The 20,592-nt window shown below is 38.6% G+C and overlaps 1 protein-coding gene across 7 annotated transcripts in view; it reads left to right on the top strand.

Annotated features, from left to right (window-relative positions):
- The window catches only part of CKAP5 (cytoskeleton associated protein 5), a 115,564-nt gene that overhangs the window by 23,904 nt on the left and 71,068 nt on the right, over positions 1 to 20,592 (top strand). For 3 of the 7 annotated variants that reach the window (XM_045486744.1, XM_045486741.1, XM_045486747.1), the window contains exons 2-4: positions 18,068 to 18,161; positions 18,658 to 18,851; positions 20,271 to 20,477. In XM_045486744.1, the coding sequence (XP_045342700.1) occupies positions 18,105 to 18,161; positions 18,658 to 18,851; positions 20,271 to 20,477 (458 nt within the window). In that variant the 5' untranslated portion in view covers positions 18,068 to 18,104. Of the gene's footprint in view, positions 1 to 1,829; positions 2,209 to 18,067; positions 18,162 to 18,657; positions 18,852 to 20,270; positions 20,478 to 20,592 lie in introns of those variants that run through there. The other 4 variants (XM_045486745.1, XM_045486742.1, XM_045486746.1 and 1 more) reach the window with 3 other exon arrangements.

Raw genomic sequence — 20,592 nt, 5'->3', positions numbered from 1 at the left:
TCTATATATAATTTTTACCAAATCATTTCCTAAACAGTTTCACATTCCCATGTTATGGAGAAGACTACTAACTGGTAGTTGAATTGTAAAGGTTTTACATGTCCAGTTTACTCTCTTCATGGTATAGTAAAGAAAAAAGCAGTAACCAAAATAAGATGGCCTATATTTAGACTATATTTGGTAAAATATCTAAGAATTATTCAGGAATATTTATATAAAATGTGTATTTGAGACAAGAGATATAAATCTGTATAATAATAATAATAATCTTGAGCTCTCATGTCTGAGATCGAGCTGTACAATCAGTGGATTTCTTTTCTCTCTAAATTTTTAATTCACTAACACGCATAGCACTGGGTGTTAGCCATTTGTGTGTGTGCACTGTGCTATGCTTATTGACGGTTGTCTGGACTCCTGTATCAAAGAAAGTGTTGGTCATAATTTTTGTGATGAATATTTATTGAATATTCATTTTGTATCACACTGGGAGAAAAGGGTGATTAAGATACATTCTAGCCCTTGCCCTTGAGGTGCTCACAATCTAATGGGGAGGCTGATCTGCAAACCATCACCCTCAGAATAGTGTGATATGCTTCCTGGGGATAGAATGAACGGTCTTAATTACCTAATTCAAAAGTATCATTCACAGTTAAATGCACTTTAAAGTGAGATTTTCTTGGCAGTTGAAAATCAGACTATTCTAATCTGAATCCATTTCTCCTACTGGCAGCCTGATCCTAGAATTCTCTAAGACCTTCAGAGACCTTCAGAATAGAAGTAACCTGTCCATTCCCTAGTAAGCAGAGCAGTCTTGCCTGTCCTTTGGAATCTATATTTTCACTTGAACCCCTGTTTGAAATGGAGGATGTTATTAGGGCACTTAAAAAATGGTCTTTTGCCTCACTAAATTGATTCCCATACTTGTCTGGTGGTGGTTTAAGGCTTTAATAAGGTGTGTTTATTCAGCTAATATAGGCTTAATATATTCCTGACAGTACAAGACACAAAATGCAGTCGAACCTTGTAAACTGAGATTGAGAAAAAATTCCTCCTATGAAAAGAAAGTTAAAACCCACTGATAACCTATGGAGGGCTCAGAGACCATTACTTAACTCCAGAGATATTAATCCAGTTTCTACTACAGTTTTCTCAAGAACTCTTCATATTAAATTGCATGGCTGCACATCACAATTGTATTTGTGTGCAAGATTTCTTCATCTACGTGGACATGTGATGAATTCTTGGTCAGTTTTTGAATTCTTGTGCCAGTTCTTGGCACATTTTGCTCACGAGAAGGAGAATGTTTTCCATTTCTCCTCCTATTGCCTTCCTACCCATCTTCTATCATTGTCTGGGATTTCCCCTGTGGTAGAGAAAGGGTGAGGTGGTGAATCAGTGCAGGCTGCCCAAATTCCTTTCTGGTTCTTTCAGTTGCCATTTGAAGAACACTAACTGCTCAAATTAATGGAATAAGCATCTTACATAATGGGGGCTATATATTTACCCAGATACTTTGGCTATTGCCTGCAGCAATTTTTTTTTTTCCATCTCTGGAGGAGGGATTAGGATTGTGATAATAAGAACTGGTCACCTCCTTTGTTTCGGGAACGTTGCCTGTGTTGCCAACAAAAAAAGAGGCCCACCCAACCGGGGAGGAGTCTTTCTAGTTGGTCCTTCTTTTGCCTCATGCCTTGAAAACCCTGTGGGCTAGAAGCAGCACCCTGAGTCCTGCAGACCTCTGGACTAAGAAGCGGCTCCTTTAAGCCTTCAGTGGGTGTTGGGAGGGGCACCGAGGTGGGGCGGGCACTCTGACAGAGAGCTCTGGGCCCCGCCCCTGGAGGAGGCGTTTCTCAGCAGCCCTCCGCACCAATGCCGCCACGGCCCGCCGGGTATTCCTGCTGATTCTGCTCGGACCATAGGGCCCCCAGACCTCTCCCTGCCCAGGGAGCGTAAGTGTCAAACTGCGGGCGGGGGTCAAGCATCCCGTGCCCGTGCCGGAAGTCCTGGTGGACAGTGCAGGGGACTTTCCTGGCCTATCAGAGGCTTAGGTGGCGAAAGAGCGTAAACAATGCCGGCTGCAGTGAGCTAAAGCCTGGGGCATCTGCTCTACTTCTGGGTGGTGACAGCGGCCCTAGGGTGCTTGTTTGGATATGCAGTGGTTGAGCTGTGTCCACGACCCGGCTTTGCCCCAGCCTGGTTCCTCTTGCGGTGAGGAGAGGTTTGCTTTTACTCGAGTGTAACCCCATTGAGCTGGATGGGTGGAGCTGGATCTAGTGTCCTGGGCCTTGGGTCCTTCGCCTGGGATTTGGAGACCTGGGTAGTTTAGAGATGAGTAAGCATTAGATTTTCAGGTACCTTGGTAGAGTTGAGCAGTAACTCTCCAAGTTGACCTAATTCACAGCCAGGTTTTAGCTTTCCAACTCCCCAGAGGCCTGTGTTGCTGTGGGTCCCTCTTTTGGAGACATTAACAGTGATCATCTGCTCCGGAGAGTTCAGTTAATCTTCTGTCCTGCTGATATGAATAGCAGGATGTGTAAGAGATCGCTCAGAGACAGCTCTTTATCCTTCCCCTTCAGAAGGAATTTATGAGAGGCCACCATCCCAGGACTAGGACAGCAAGCACACCCAAGTTTCCTGAGATAACTGCTAGTGAAGCAGTTCAGATTTCTGGAGAATACTCCAGCAAGAGGGTAACACTTGTCCTTGTTAATGGGAATTACCTAAGGGCAGTGAGGTTTTTAAATTTAGGGGGAAGGGTTTGTCTTTTTGTTACTGGTACTTAGAGATGAGCTTTTGTCTGGGTTGGCCAAGTAATAAAAATCTTAACTTTTCTATGACAGTTACATAATTGTTATGCTTCTTTAATCCATTTGTCCTTTCTATATAAGGTTTGAGTAAAGCTATCTGGGCTTGCCTGTGTATTCTGTTTTGTCCCCATTTCCCTGTTTTATAGTTCGTTTCTTTTCTTTCTTTTTTTGTTTGTTTTTTGTTTTTTTGTTTGAGTCTATTATCATACTTCATTGGTCATTCAAAGGAGTTGCTTTTGGAGTGGACATTTTCTTCAAATTTCCCTCACACTTATTCTATGCTTCTGCAGTAGCATTTCCTTAACCAGAAGTGAGAGTCCAGGAATGGTAATCAGATCCAGATCTCGTGTATTGTGATAGCGAAGAGCTTTTGTAGGTCAAGAGCTTGGGAATTAGCCATAAAATGGTTTCACTGCCATGGCTTCTTCCCAAGTAGAAAGCTGAAACAGCCTGTTTAGTAGCTTTATGATCATTCTTATAGACTGTCAAGTTAGAGGAACTTAAAAGGATACTCCAGTTGGACCCATGAATGGTACGGCCAAGTTGGTGGACTGAGAGAAAGGAGATCTAGGTTGTAGGCCCAGCTCTAACATTACTCATGACTTGATCTCTTGGTGCCTTACTTTTAGCTGATTGATGAATGAGAAAATGCGGATTGCTTGAGTCTATATGTTATAATAATATATACTTAATAGGTAATTTGTTATTTAATTGAATACTAAACTGAAAAATCGGTTCAAAATTTATTCTAAGTTCTACCTTTAATATGAACTTGGAAACATTTCTTAATCTCTAGTCTAAAAATAAACAATTACATCTAAACCTTTTCAGCAGCAGTGTGGATTATGTGGTATTTGAGCTCTTTGGAAGATGTTTTAGATACAGTAATATGTAAGATTATAATATTTCCGTGGAATAGACTTATTTTAGCTGGCCTCCTTGCCTTTGCTTCTGTTTCATGCTAGTTGTAAAGGCTCCTGAGAGCTCTGAATAATTGAAAGTTATGAACGTTTGTAGTATGACTAGATTGAATGAGCCATAGCAATCATCATATATAGTTCATATTAATTTTATTAATGCTTCTCTTTGTTGGCAGTTTTATTTACTCTTAAAGCATCAAACCTTGTTATGCAATGACAACTCGGTTTCCTATGTCTGTGTTTATAAAATCCAGAATCCTCTGTTTAATCCTGGTGCCACATTTTCAATCACTTGAAGATCATATTTCTCAAGTCTAAAACTAAACTCATCATATTCCTCACCTCTTCTCCATTCCCCAAAAATAAACAATCCAGAACTCCCGACATTTTTATGTCATTGACACTACTGTTCTCCCAGTCACCTAGACTGGATCCTCCTACTAGACTCTAACTGCTCCCACATCCTTATTTGCTAAGGCTTACGGATTCTCCTTCTTTAATGTAACTCCCTTCAGTCTCCCCTGCCCATCCTTTCCAGTCCTAAGACCCCTAATTCTGGCTCCTATTTATCTTTGTCCTGGAGTACTGTGATAATTTTCTAGCAAGATTCTATTTCTCTCCCTTCCAATCCATTCTACGTAGATTTATCTTTCTGAAGTAGATAGGATTATGTCATTGCCCTGCTGCAGTCATCAGCATCTGCTGCTTAGCTTAATATTCAAGATTCTACATGACCTGACCCTAGTCTACCTCTCTGGTCTTAGACTATAGTAAATGGAGCCATTCATTGTTCTTTGAACATGTTCTGTTACTTTCCTGTCTCTAAGACTTTCCCTTTCTTATTTTCTCAGCCTAGAATATCTCCTCTTCTACTTCTGTTTGTTTGTCTGTTTTTTTGGAAATCCCACCTTTCATTAATCACTGAGTTCAGATACCATCCTTTCTATGAGATTTTCGCTGACCATACCTCACTTACTGGTGGTTAATCCTGTCTTAGGGAGGCCTGGGTGGCTCAGTCGGTTGAGCATCCAACTTCGGCTCAGGTTATGATCTCACAGTCAATTCGAGCCCTGAGTCAGGCTCTGTGCTGACAGCTCAGAGCCTGGAGCCTGCTTCAGATTCTGTCTCCCTCTCTCTCTGCCCCTCCCTGGCTCATCCTCTGTTCTCTCCCTCAAAAATGAATAAACGTTAAAAAAAATTTTTTTTTAATCCTGTCTTAGAACTCCCATAATCCTTATTTATCCCTTGCTTAAAGCAGTTTCCACACATATTTTGTATTATGATTGTTTGTTTAAACTTCTTACTTGTACTCCTGTGAACTTAGGCACCCATAGGAAAATTCAGTGAATGTGAATGCTTTAGGTAAAATTGGAATAGACTAATTCCTTATTATTAGAAAGGACTCTTAACCTCTGCAGCCAACATATGCACATGTAAAATGATCAGTAGCTTTAACATATCATTTTTTTAAAGTTTATGTATTTATTTGGAGAGAGGGAGCAAGCGAGAGAGAGCGAGAGCGTGAGTAGGAGAGGGGCAGAGAGAATCCCAAGCAGATTCCACACTATCAGCGTGGAGCCCGATGTGGAGCTTGAACTCACGATTCATGAGATCATGACCTGAGCTGAAACCAAGAGTCAGACACTTAACCGACTGAGCCACCCAGGCACCCCAACAAATCATTCTTATCTTCTAAGGACTTCTGTTAGTAAACTTTGTTAGTTTCTTTTTTTTTTTTAAAACAGTTTTAATGAAATATAATTTACATATCACTCACCCATTTTGAAGTGTACAATTCGGTGGCTTTTAGTATATTTCTAGATTTGTGCAGTCATCACCACAGTTTTAGAACATTTTCATTGCCCCAAAAAGAAATCCCACACTCTTGGGGCGCCTGGGTGGCTCAGTCGGTTGAGCGACCGACTTTGGCTCAGGTCATGATCTCAGGGTTTGTGAGTTCGAGCCCCGCGTCGGGCTCTGTGCTGACAGCTCAGAGCCTGAAGCCTGCTTCTGATTCTGTGTCTCCCTCTCTCTCTGTCCCTCCCCTGCTCATGCTCTATCTCTGTCTCAGAAATAAATAAATAAATAAATAAATAAATAAATAAATAAATAAATAAATAAAAGAAATCCCACACTCTTTAGCCATTACCCTTTTGATAGCCCCAAACACCTCACTTGTAGGCAACCACACTGATCTACTTTTTACTTCTATAGACTTGCCTATTCTGGACATTTCATGTAAATGGAATCATACAGTATGTGGTTCTTTGAAACTGACTTTTTTTAGTATAATGTTTTCAAGGTGATAAAATACATATACCATAAAATTTACCATCTTAACCATTTTTAAGTATGCAGTTCACTGGTATCAGATACCATATCAGATTATGTTGTACAACCATCACCACCATCCATTTCCATAATTTTTTTCATTTGGAAAACTGAAACTTTACACCCATTGAACATACCCCAATCCATCTGTTCACTGGCAAAAACCCTTCTGCTTTCTGTCTCTCTGATTTTGACTGTCTCATTTAAGTGGAATGATCTTTGTGGCTGGTTTATTTCACTTTAGCATAATGGCCTCAGGGGTCATCCAGATTATAGCATATGTCAGAATTATTTCTTTTTTAAGGCTAAATAATATTCCATTGTATGTGTAAACCACATTTTGCTTGTCCACTCACCCACTGATGAACACTTGAGTTGCTTCCACATTTTAGCTATTGTGCATAATGCTGCTATGAAATGAACATGGGTGTACAAAATATGTCTTTGAGACCCTGCTTTCAATTCTTTTGGGCATATATACCCAGAAGTAGAATTGCTGGAACATATGGTAATTCTGTTTTTAATTTTTTGAAAAAGTGCCATAGTGTTTTCCACAGCAGCTATACCATTTTACATTCTTTTTTTTTTTTTAATTTTTTTTTTTTCAACATTTATTTATTTTTGGGACAGAGAGAGACAGAGCATGAACAGGGGAGGGGCAGAGAGAGAGGGAGGCACAGAATCGGAAACAGGCTCCAGGCTCTGAGCCATCAGCCCAGAGCCTGACGCGGGGCTCAAACTCACGGACCGCGAGATCATGGCCTGGCTGAAGTCGGACGCTTAACTGACTGCGCCACCCAGGCGCCCCCTGACTTTTTTTTTTTAATGTTTATTTATTTTTGAGAGAGAGAGACGGAATGTGAGCTGGGGAGGGTCAGGGAGAGTGGGAGACACAGAATCTGAAGCAGTTTCCAGGCTCTGAGCTGTTAGCACAGAGCCTGATATGGGGCTCGAACTCTCGAACTGTGAGATCATGACCTGAGCCAAAGTCGGACACCCAACCAACTGAGCCACCCAGGTGCCCCCCCATTTTATATTCTTAACAACAGTGTACAGAGGTTTCAGTTGCTCCACATCCTTGCCAACAATTGTCTTTTTGTTTTGTTTTGTTTTGATAGTAGCCATCCTAATAGATGTGAGGTGGAATCTTAAAATTTTGATTTACATTTCCCTAATGATTAGTAATGTTAAGCATCTTCTCATGTGCCTATTAGCCATTTGTAGCTCTTCTTTGGAGAAGTGTCTAGTCAAGTCCTTTGCCCATTAAAACATTTTTTTTAAGTTTATTAATTTGTTTTGATAGAGAGCATGTACGTGCGTGTGTGCAAGCAAGCAGGGGAGGGGCAGAAAGAGGGAGAGAATCCCAAGCAGGTGTGGGGCTCCACATGGGGCTCCATCTCAGGAACTGTGAGATCATGACCGGAACCAAAATCGAGTCAGACTCCTGACTGACTGAGCCACCCAAGTGTCCCCTTTGCCCATTTTTTAATTGGGTTGTTTGTTGTTGAGTTTTAGGAGTTCTTTATAGTACTTCATTTCTTTTTATTATTGAATAATATTTCATTGTGTGGATTTTCCATATTCATCAATGGATGGACATTTGGATGGCTCCCATTCTTTGGCTATTGTGAATGTTAGTTTGGTTTCAGTTTGCTGTGTATATTGAAAACAGTACTACATTCCTCTAAAGAAATCATTCAGGCCTTTAACTTATGTGACTTTTCATGAAATCGTTACGTTTAATTTTACATGTGTTCTATTTTATACTGACTCTGAGGTTCCTCTTCATTACTTCCTGTATGTGTTCTGGATGTTCCCAAGGTTTTTATTTTCCCTTGTGACAATGACTAGTTAAAATTTGCAGAGTTCAGCTTTCAAGCAGTGGTCACTTTAAAGACCACTTCCCCAAATGTTCTAGAATTATAGAAATTTAGAATGAATATGAACTATAGCCATTGTAGTCTAGCATCCTTTTGTTTTTTATTAATCTCAAGGAAAGTTTTTTTGTTTTGTTTTGCTTTGTTTTGTTTTGTTTTGTTTTGTTTTGTTTTTTGATCAGATAGTAGAGCCATCTCTCAATGGAATAAGAGCTTTCAGGGGTAAGGGTTGGACTGCATGAATAATCCCAAATTACAATTAAAACTGTAGTCATTCCTTTCTTATCCAAAGGCAGGTTAACAGTGTTTTAAGGCCCAATTGGGTAGGTAGACTTGATTATTAGAGGCAGCTGCTGATTAGGGATGATTTCCCCCTTACCAGCTAACTGTATTTTAAATTTCTCTAAGTTACCTATGTCCTTTTGAAAGAGTCAAATAAACTTGTTTTTCACATTATGCTCATTTACTCTTATGTTTTCTTTCTTTCTTTCTTTCTTTCTTTCTTTCTTTCTTTCTTTCTTTCTTTCTTTCTTTCTTTCTTTCTTTCTTTCTTGTCTTTATATCTTAACTGAATTAGGTAAGGGGTGCTTGGTGGCTCAGTTGGTTAAGCGTCAGACTTCAGCTCAGGTCATGACCTTGCAGTTCATGGGTTCGAGTCCCCCATCAGGCTCTGTGCTGACAGCTCAGAGCCTAGAGCCTGCTTTGGATTCTGTGTCTCCCTTCTTTCTGCCCCTCCCCGCTCACCCTCTTTCTTTCTCTCAAAAATAAATAAAAACATTAAAAAAAAAAAAAAAAAGAACTGGGTTAGGTAATCACCAAAATAAATCATATTATTTATAAAGGTTGAATAGTTTTCACTATAGATCGTCTAGAAACCATATGTAGATAAATTTTAAGAAATTCACCAAACTAGCATTCAAGAAATCTCTTCTAGGCCAGTCTCTCCTACTTAAGTGACCTGGGTAAGACATTGAACCTTTATTTCCATATATGTAAAAAGAGGATAATTATATTCGCTTTATCCCATGTTGTTCTTTGAGCATTGTGAGGATAGAGATTATTAAGACAAAAAGTTCTTGCTCAAGAGAATCTTACAGGTTAGGAAGAAAGAGCTCATAACTTAGAATAATAGAAAAAAGAAAGAAAACCCAATAAGGTAATAAAACAGTGTGCTTGCATTTACATTGTGAAATGCATAGAAGCAATTAAATATCTTCCTCACTAGATCCTCACATAAGAAAGTTATTGTAAAAATACTGGTAAAATATAAAGTATTATTGAAATATAGATTGGTAGTAACTGTTTTAGGTAGAGACTTTGGGACTGTTGTAAACAGTGCCCTAAAGTCTTTGAAAGTAAAGAGCTTTCATGTGACCATAAGATTTAGAAGGTTGTGTAGACCAAGAGATTTTAACCTGGGGTTGGAATTCAGGGACTCTATGAACTTGGAAGGAAAAATAATTGCATCTTTATTCTTACTAACCATCTAACTGAAATTTTAGCATTTTCTTCAGTGAAGAATGTAGGCCATAAGCCACAATAATGTTAGAATGACCTGTGTATTTGTTACCAATAGAAGTAATTTTCATAATCACATTATGTGATATAGTATATCAAAATATTTTTGTCCAATATAACTTCAAAATTATAGTAATTATAGTAATACACCTGCTGCTAGATTTTATTTAATGTATGGAGAAGTTCATTTAAAATGTCATTCACATTTTAAAGGAAATATTTTGATAAAATGTAATTAACAATTATGTTTCAAAATTATTTGACATAATCTTACATATTTTATTTTATGCATTAAAAAATATTCTGAAGAAGGTGTCTGTGACTTTACCAGAGGCCTATGTCACAAAAAAGAACCCTTTTGTACGCTATTTTTTTTTTAATGTTTTTATTTTACTTTTGAGAGAGAGACAGAGCATGAGCAGGGGAGGGGCAGAGAGAGAGGGAGACACAGAATCCAAACCAGGGGCTCTGGGCTCTGAGCTGTCAGCACAGAGTCCGATGCAGGGCTCAAACTCATGAGCCGTGAGATCATGACCTGAGCCAAAGTCAGATGCTCAACCGACTGAGCCACCCAGGGCCTCCTCCCCCCGCTTTTGTACATTCTTAAGACAAAGTGGCATGTATATGTATTAATTCCATTTTACCTTTAAGAAGGAAAGATGGATAGTCTTGCCATCCTCAGGTGCAGGCCACCATCATCTTTGATTTAGATCACTGTATTCTAACTGGTTTCCCTCCATGGTTACTGCCTTCCAAAGCATTGTTTACATTGCTTTTTACATGTACAACATATGGTCTTCAAAAAATATAAGTTTGGGGGCACCTGGATGGCTCAGTTGGTGAAGCATCCGACTTTTGATTTCAGCTCAGATCATGATCTCATGCTTCATGAGATCGAGCCCTGCATCGGGCTCTGCACTGATGTCACGGAGCCTGCTTGGGATTCTCTGTCTTCCTCTCTCTCTGCCCCTGCCCCCTTCAAAATAAATAAAACATTTTTTAAAATTTTCAAAAAAATGCAAGTTCGATAGCATATGTAATATTTCCTATTTAGAATTCTTCAAAGTTTCGTTTTACATTTAGGATAAAGTCCAAATTCCTTAACATTGCTCACAAGATCTTCCAGGGTCTGATCTTGACTTAACTTTCTAGCCTGACTTTATATCCTTTTACTTTCTGTGTTGCATTTTATACTTTAGCCTTGCTGAACTTTGTTCAGATCCTCAAACCACCATAATAAAAGAAGTTAGGTGCTATGGCAGTTTCTAAACCACTATCTCCATTTCTGTACTTGTCTCTGAATGATACGTTTGTGATCCAGTACAGTCCTTTGTACCACATTTTGAGTAGTTTTGAACTATAGTACACACACACACGGATGAATTTTACAAATGAAATATTGAATGAAAAAAGTAAGTCATGGAAGACAACACGCAGATAATATTTTTCTAAAGCTAACAAACAAGCACAGTTAATTTTGTTGTTTAGGGATGTGTGACTGTGACTATGGCGTAGAACTAAACGAACTCCAGGAAAATGCTTCTGTGGGAGAAGGATGGAGTAGGAAAGAAATGCCCAGGTGAAGTAATAATAATGGTAGTGTTCTGTTGTGGTTTTTTTTTAAGTTTATTTATTTATTTTGAGAGAGAGCACAAGCAGGGGAGGAGCAGAGAGAGAGAGAGGGAGAGAGAGTATCACAAGCAGGCTCTGCGCAGTCAACGCAGAGCCCAACATAGGTTCAAACCCACGAACCACGAGATCACAACCTGAGCTGAAATCAAGAGTCAGACACTTAACCAACTTAGCCACCCAGGCACCCCAATAATGGTAGTGTTCTAATTTTTAGATTGGGTGTTAGGTCAATGGGTCAATTTTATTGTAATGCTTCCTAACTCACAAACTGTAAGATGTAAAAAATTAAATTCTAAAGTTAATTTTAAAATGAAAATAATTAGGGAAGAAAATTAGTGGATAAGGCCTTTTTTTTTCCTTAATATATCAATCCTGCAAGAAGACCAACACGAAGAGCAGGAGTCCCCAGTGCCACATACATAACACTATATCCATTATTTCAATGGCTGGGGAAGTTTGGGTATGAAGCACGCCTTTCTTTTTAATAGAAAGCAACCATAAACACCAACTTTTAAAAACTCAGGCAATAAAGTAGTAGAAGCCATTTCAGAATATATAACACAATGGCATCTAAATTTTACATGAGGCAGTTGGGTTAGATATTCTTTTTCTTAATGGTTTCTAAAAAGCAACCAACAAGAAAAAAAGAAAAAGTATTGCAGTAAACTTACAGAATCCTGAAAGATACTGACAGTTCACATTCTCTTGGTTAGAAAATGTGTTGAAAGCTTTCATTGAGTGTTTCTCTTTTTAAAAAGTCAGATAGGAGAGATTGCTTTTGCAGCTCAAACTTATGCCAAGAAAATAACTTTAGAAGTTTTTAACCCAGGCTGCATATTAAAATCACCTGAGAACTTACAAATTTTTTTTATTGAGATGAAATTCACATTACATAAAATTAACTCTCTTAAAGTGAACAATTCAGTTGCATTTTGAATACTCACAGTGTTGTGTCAGCACCATCTCTTTCTAGTTTCAAAACATTTCTATCACACCACAGTAAAACTCCTTACCCATTAAGCAGTTTCTTCCTATTCCTGCTCTTTCTCCAACCCCTGGTACCCCATAGTCTGCATTCTGTCTCTAAAGATTAATCTACTATAGATATTTCATATAAGTGGAATTCTACAATATGGGATCTTTGTGTTTGGTTTCTTTCACTTAGCATCATGTTTGTGAAGTTCAGCCATGTGGTAGCGTGTATCAGTACTTCATTCCCTTTTATGGATGAATAATCATTGTACTTACACACCAGAATTTGTTTATTCATCCATTGATGGACATTTGGGCTGTTTATTGGCCCAGGTGACTAGTACTGCTATGAATATGCACGTACATGTACTTGTTGGAATACCTGTTTTCAATTCTTTGGGTGTATACCCAGGAGTAGAATTGCAGAGCCATATGATAGTTCTATGTTTAACTTTTTACAGAACTACCAAATGTTTTGTTTTACTTGGTGCTTGTACTGTTTTCTGTTCCCTTGGGGAACTCTAAAAATACACAGATCTAATAATTTTTATTGTATTTTACAAACATATTTGTGTATAATTACTTAAAAATTTTAAAATAATTTATTTATTTTTAAATTTACATCCAAGTTACTTGGCATATAGTGCAACAATGATTTGAGGAGTAGATTCCTTAATGCCCCTTACCCATTTAGCCCATCCCCCTCCCACAACCCCCCAGCAACCCTCCGTTCTCTATATTTAAGAGTCTCTTATGTTTTGTCCCCCTCCCTGTTTTTATACTATTTTTGTTTCCCTCCCCTTATGTTCATCTGTTTTGTATCTTAAATTCCTCATTATGAGTGAAGTCATTTGATCTTTGTCTTTCTCTAATTTCACTTAGCATAATACCCTCTAGTTCCATCCACGTAGTTACAAATGGCAAGATTTCATTCTTTTTGATTGCCGAGTAATGCTCCACCATATATATATATATATATATATATATATATATATATATATATATATATATATATACACACACCACATCGTCTTTATCCATTCATCCATCGATGGACATTTGGGCTGTTTCCATACTTAGGCTGTTGTTGATAGCGCTGCTATAAACATTGGGGTGCATGTGCCCCTTTGAAACAGCATACCTGTATCCCTTGGATAAATACTTAGTAGTGCAGTTGCTGGGTCATAGGGTAGTTCTATTTTTAATTTTTTGAGGAACCTCTGTACTGTTTTCCACAGTAGCTGCACCAGTTTACATTCCCACCAGCGGTGCAAAAGAGATCCTCTTTCTCCTCATCCGGTGGTATCATTGTGGTTTTGATTTGTATTTCCCTGATGATGAGTGATGTTGAGCATTTCTTTCATGTGTTGGTTGGCTATCTGGATGTCTTCTTTGGAGAAGTGTCTATTCATGTCTTTTGCCCATTTCTTCACTGGATTCTTTGTTTTTTGGGTGTTGAGTTTGGTAAGTTCTTTATAGATTTTGGATACTAACCCTTTATCTGATATGTCGCTTGCAAACATCTTCTCCCATTCTATCGGTTGCCTTTTAGTTTTGCTGATTGTTTCCTTCGCTGTGCAGAAGCTTTTTATTTTGATGAGGTCCCAGTAGTTCCTTTTCGCTTTTGTTTCCCTTGTCTCTGGAGACTGTTGAGTAAGAAGTTGGTGCGGCCGAGGTCAAAGAGGTTTTTGCCTGCTTTTTCCTCTAGGATTTTGATGCTTCCTGTCTTACGTTTAGGTCTTTCATCCATTTTGAGTTTATTTTTTTGTATGGTATAAGAAAGTGGCCCAGGTTCATTCTTCTGCATGTCACTGTCCAGTTTTCCCAGCACCATTTGCTGAAGACACTGTGTTTATTCCATTGGATAGTCTTTCCTGCTTTGTCAAAGATTAGTTGGCTATACGTTTGGGGGTCATTTCTGGGTTCTCTTTTCTGTTCCATTGATCTGAGTGTCTGTTTTTGTGCCAGTACCGTACTGTCTTGATTACAGGTTTGTAATACAGCTTAAAGTCCAGGATTGTGATGCCTTTGGTTTTCTTTTTCAAGATTGCTTTGGGGGCGCCTGGGTGGCGCAGTCGGTTAAGCGTCCGACCTCAGCCAGGTCACGATCTCGCGGTCCGTGAGTTCGAGCCCCGCGTGAGGCTCTGGGCTGATGGCTCAGAGCCTGGAGCCTGTTTCCGATTCTGTGTCTCCCTCTCTCTCTGCCCCTCCCCCGTTCATGCTCTGTCTCTCTCTGTCCCAAAAATAAATAAACGTTGAAAAAAAAAATTAAAAAAAAAAAAAAAAAAAGATTGCTTTGGCTGTTCGGGGTCTTTAGTGGTTCCATCCAAATTTTAGGATTGTTTGTTCTAGCTCTGTGAAGAATGCTGATGTTATTTTGATAGGGATTGCTTGAAAGTTTTAAAAAGATTGTCATTAAAGAGTTTGAGAAGCATGGCATAGTTCATTCTTTTTCATTGCCATATAATATTGCACTCAGTGAATATTCCACTATTATTCATTCTCTTTTTGATGAACCTGTGAAGTGTTTTCAACTTTTGGCTTTTATGAACAACATTGCTATGAATATCTTGTATAGATCTTCTAGTGCAGGGGGCATCAATTTCTAGGGTATATATACCTAGGAATGAAGTAGAATATGTGCATCTTCAACTTAGATAATGCCATACTACTTTACAAACTGCTGTACTACTTTATCTCCCACCATTGCTGCAGAATTGCTATGAAGGTTTGACTCATACTCGAAAGCACACTGCTATTGTTTCTCAGGGTTCTGGGGGTTTTGGAGAGAAGTCTTAATAAAAGTTCCATGTACTCTAATAAACTTAAGTCTTTGAGTATACAGCTTTCACTGGGATATTCCCTACTTTTTTATGGGAGGGAACAAGTTGTAAAGAGGCGTAGATTTTGAATTTTTAATGTGATCCAGTTCTGTTGTTTTAGGCAAATTATTTAAACTTTATGAGCCTAGTGTGTAAAACAGAGAGAATGTCTTTCTTTCACGTAGTTGTTGTTAGTACAAAGTGAGTCAACATGTTTAAAAAATACTTCACACAGTACCCAATTCATAGCAGACACCGTCAAGGTATACATTAAACAAATATTTATTGAAGGTATATTTTATGTCAGACTGGGACTGGGGATGGAGAGATAAACAATATCCTTATACATTATATAAAATGCTGAAAAATTGGAAACAAATGTCCACCGTCAAGATTGGTAATTTTGGTACATTTATAAAATGGCATGCTATACAACCTTTAAACATCATGTTCTCGGGGCACCTGGGTGGCTCAGTTGGTTGAGCATCCGACTTTGGCTCAGGTCATGATCTCAAGGCTCGTGGGTTGGAACCCTGTGCCAGGCTCTGTGCTGACAGCTCAGAGCCTGGAGCCTGCTTTGGATTCTGTGTGTGTGTCTCTCTCTCTGTGCCTCTCCCCTTCTCCTGCTCTTTCTCAAAGATAAACATTAAAAAAAATTTTTTTTAAACATCATGTTCTCAAACATGGGAAAATGTTCGTGGCTATATGAGAAAAAGATTCCAAGAGGATTATACTTGTCTTTTTTATATAATTTATACATTGCATGTTTGTTGAAAAAACTCTGAAAGAATTCAAGTGGATGTACATTTCAGTGCTCATCATGGTTAATAATTGGTGGTAAAATTGTGGAGTTTTTTAAATGTTTATTTAGAGAGCACATGCACGCACAAGCAAGGGAGGAGCAGAGAAAGAGAAGGAGAGAATCCCAAGCAGGCTCCGCACTGTCAGCACAGAGCCCAGCTCAGGGCTTGATTCCATGAAGCATGAGATCATGACCTGAGCCAAAATCAAGAGTCAGATGCTTAACTGAGCCACCCTGATAAACCTAAAATTGTGTTTTATTTTTTTATTTTTTTTTATTAAAAAAATGTTTTTAGTTTGTTTATTTTGAGAGAGACAGAGGTAGCATGAGTGGGGGAGGGGCAGAGAAAGAAAAAGAGAGAGAATCCTAAGCAGGCTTTGCGCTGCTAGCACAAAACCCGACTCGGCTTGAACTCATGAAACCGTGAGATCATGACCTGAGCTGAAACCAAGGATCAGACGCTTAACCAACTGAGCCATTCAGGTGCCCCTAAAATTGTGTTTTAATACTTTTCTTCCTTATGTAGTTTATGTACTTTCCAGATTTTCTACAGTTGACATATATTACTTTTATAATCAGAAAAAAAGTTGTTATCAGGGCACTTGGGTGGCTCAGTTGGTTTAGTGTCTGACTCTTGATTTCAGCTCAGGTCATGATCTCATGGTTTGTGGGATTAAGCCTCTGGTTGGGCACTGCTCTGACAGCGTGAAGCCTGCTTGGGATTCTCTCTCGCCCTCTCTCTGCCCCTCCCCCACATGCACATACACACATTCTCTCTAGAATAAAAAAAAAAAATAATAAAAGGTGTTATCTAAATGAATAGCATAAAGCTTTTATAGGAATGTTGCATATAAACCTAACTACAAAGGGATATAAAGTTTATAAAAATATAGTTCATTCAGGGATTTAATTTTTTTTTAATGTTTATTTTTGAGAGAGAGAGAGAGAGAGAGACAGAGTGCAAGCAGGGCAGGGGCAGAGAGAGACGGAGACACAGAATTGGAAGCAGCCTGCAGTCTCTGAGCTGTCAGTACAGAGCCTGACACAGAGCTCAAACTCAGGAGCCATGAGTTCATGACCTGAGCCAAAGGCAGACACTTAACTGACTGAGCCACCAAGGCAACCCTAATTTTTACTACTTTATATAATCATATTATCTAGAGTTACGTAGAGAGCTGGGTAACATTGAGATTTTTTCATAATGACTATTGTCTGAAAGAATTTTAGGTTAATAGTTATAAGTATGACTTTCTTTGAAACTCTTTTCTCACATTTTAAAGGCCAAGTAGCTCTTCAGTTTTATTCTGGCTTTGTTATATATCTAGGAATTTCCCATTTGGGAAAATATATAATCATTTGTTTTTAAAACACATATCCATCCTTTCTAGATTCATTTAGATTTTTTTTTTCAGTTTTTTTTTTTTTTCAACGTTTATTTATTTTTGGGACAGAGAGAGACAAAGCATGAACGGGGGAGGGTCAGAGAGAGAGGGAGACACAGAATCAGAAACAGGCTCCAGGCTCTGAGCCATCAGCCCAGAGCCCGACGTGGGGCTCGAACTCACGGACCGCGAGATCGTGACCTGGCTGAGGTCGGACGCTTAACCGACTGCGCCACCCAGGCGCCCCTTTTTTTCAGTTTTGATTTAGTTTGTTTGCTTGTTGTAAGTAAGCTGGTCCCTCCTAGCGCCTGGGTGGCTCAGTTAGTTGACCATCCGACTTCAGATTGGGTCATGATCTCATGGTTCATGAGTTCGAGTGTAGCATTGGGCTCTGCACTGACAATGCATAGCCTGCTTGGGATTCTCTTTTTCTGCCCCTCCCCCATTGTCTCTCTCTCAAATGAATAAACTTAAAAAAAAAAAAAAAGCAAGCTTTACACCCAATGTGAGGCTTAAACTCATGACCCTGAGATCAGGAGTTGTGTGCTCTACCCACTGAACTAGCCAAGTGCCCATATGTAGGTTTTTTTTTAATTTTTAAAAATCTTTTATTTATTTTTGAGAGAGAGAGAGTCTGTGAGCAGGAGAGGAACAGAGAGGGAGACAAAGAATCTGAAGCAGGCTTGAGACTCTGAGCTGTCAGCACAGAGCCCGACGCGGGGCTCCAACCCAAGAACCATGAGATCATGACCTGAGCCAAAGTCAGACACTTAACCAACTGAGCCACCCAGGCACCCCTTTGTGTAGATTTTTTTTCTAGTAACTTTTTTCTTTCACTTTTTAAAGATTCTGTTAATGGAATTAAATGGGCATTTGACCAAAAAATGAGCTTTTTTACTCTTACTGGTGCATGCATGATAAAATAATAGTCTCAGAAAAATCATTTTGTCTTACAAGACTGCTTGATTGTTAGATTTACTAGGTACTGATTTTTGTCTGACTAGGAATTACTCTTAATTCTGAGGAGAAACTGGAAGCACAATGGGAGATGACAGTGAGTGGATGAAACTGCCGGTTGATCAGAAATGTGAACACAAGGTAAGACTTTTCTAGAGCTCAGATTTTAGTGTCATTGGCTTGTTTTGTGAGCATTCCCACGTTACAGTATAGTATAGAGCTGCCCAATGATTACACAATACAACCGAGAAACAACATGCTTTGGAGATTAGGCAGTTTCAGCAGGGTGATTTTTCATTTTTGAATTGTTACATCTTTAATTACAAATTACATATTACACGGAAGTAAAAACTAACACTTGGATACAAAGTGAGATAGACTTATAGTGGCCTGTTAGGAATTCTGGATGGCCTTGGAAGAATATTGCAAATATTAAACACTTATAAGAAAGAGTTTATTAGCTAATTCTCTTTGAAAACTCTGAATTTCTTAAACTCCTTTTTTGTTTCTAATCATGGGGTCCTTTGTTCAAATTACTTGGTATAGGGTAGTCATTCCCCGCCCCCCAACTTCTCCAATTAACAGTAGATAATAATCTCATTAAATTGTATTTTGTTTCAAAATACTTTTCTTTTAGCTCTGGAAAGCAAGGTTAAGTGGATATGAAGAAGCCCTGAAGATCTTCCAGAAAATAAAGGATGAAAAGAGCCCAGAATGGTCCAAATTTTTAGGACTGATCAAAAAATTTGTGACTGATTCCAATGCAGTGGTTCAGCTGAAAGGGTTAGAAGCTGCACTTGTGTATGTTGAAAATGCCCATGTAGCAGGAAAGTAAGTAGTTTTTCCAACTCCTCTGGTAAAAACCCTTATCTGGTACTATGTGGGTTAAGTTATGTATATTTGTGGGTCATTGTCCTTAGTTATTAGCACTTTTGGAAGATAATCATTTTCTTACTTCATAGCTCCTTGATACTTGTTTTTCATTCGGGTTTTATCTGCTCTCAGAAATCTAAATAGTACATGAGATCTCTAAAGAGGAGCAAATTAGAAGTCTTGAGTTTTTTATCTTAAGGTTTGATGAACAAGTGAATTTCCTTTTGAGCCTTTTGTAATGGGAATTACTTTAAACTAGAGAGAAAATCTCAAGTAACTTGTAGAAGAAACTGGAAGGTGTTAGGAAAGGAATTACCAGAATTTCACTGAAAACATTTGGGTATTACAAAAATTTCTTTATACAAAGCTTCCCGGCTAGGTGATCTTAGAAACACACCTTTCTTTCTGTGGTCATTAGGCATTTTTCTCTTTTCGGAGAGGTGGTGCTAACTAAACTTCCATGGCTCCTGGCCCATTTGACTTGAGTTGTAGATGATAGAGGTTTCTGATCACCCACTCTCTCATACCTCATAGACCTGGTTCTGTAATGGTATCTCGATGTCATTGAAAGGAGCCCTCCGTACAAGAAAAAGGAGGGGGGAACCCTCTACCTCTACTTAAGTGCACAAGAAATATATACTTGACTTCAAAGATGATACACCATCGATCTGACAGTTTTGTTACCAGCATCACTGTGTTTCCCTTGCCATTAGTGGGACCATTCCTTTTTTTTACTTTATTTTTGATTTCCGGTGGTCTAGGTTTTATTTAATTTAGAAAAGACACACAGCAGTTAAGTTACTATAAAGTCTTGCCAAGGAGTTAGGAGCAGCCTTTTGTTTAAAGGTACATATCCATTCCCTCTGTGAAGAAACTCTCTTGTTCTAAGAAATGTTTAAAATGACCTTTTAAAAATTTTTCAAAAAAGCAACAACTCTGTAATCCTATTTTTGTGAAATATATCTGTATATATATATATATTATCTATCTGTCTGTCTGTCTATCTATTTTCTATGCATATAGAGAGATAGATCTGGAAGGATGGATACCAAATAGCTGAAAGTAGTTTTCTCTGGGTAATGGGATTTCAAGGGATTTTTGCTTTCTTGTTCGACTTTTCCTATATTTATAAACAGAAACTATGGTTCTGTGTCATTGCCTGGTGTGATACATCTTAAACTTTTATGATTTGCATTAAGTTTATCTTTCATGTTCTTAAACATAAATTTAAAAATTAGAAACTCCTTTACTTTGTTTCTAAACATCTTAAAAAGTATTTGTCATTGCCCCCCGCCCCCATGATCTTTTCCAGCTCTTTCTACTGAAGTGTGTTTTTGTGTGTGTGATGGTGGTGGTGTTTTGTATTCTGTATTACAGAACCACAGGAGAAGTTGTGTCAGGTGTCGTAAGTAAAGTGTTCAACCAGCCCAAAGCCAAAGCCAAGGAGCTAGGCATTGAGATTTGTCTGATGTACATAGAGATTGAGAAAGGAGAGGCTGTGCAAGAAGAGCTCCTAAAAGGCCTGGACAACAAGAACCCCAAGATTGTAGTGGCCTGCATAGAGACACTGAGGAAAGCCTTAAGGTAAGATGTTTTGCTTTGGTTCTGTTAACTAGAATATCTCAATTGCGTTTGAGTTCCTGGCGTAAACGGAAATGAAAACTGCTGGACTTGACTTGGCATGGCACACCAGCCAGGA

Source organism: Leopardus geoffroyi, chromosome D1 (genome assembly GCF_018350155.1).
Source record: "Leopardus geoffroyi isolate Oge1 chromosome D1, O.geoffroyi_Oge1_pat1.0, whole genome shotgun sequence".
Classification (NCBI taxonomy): Eukaryota; Metazoa; Chordata; class Mammalia; order Carnivora; family Felidae; genus Leopardus; species Leopardus geoffroyi.
Note: the sequence above shows the minus strand (reverse complement) of the source record. Positions and strands in the feature narration are given on the sequence as shown.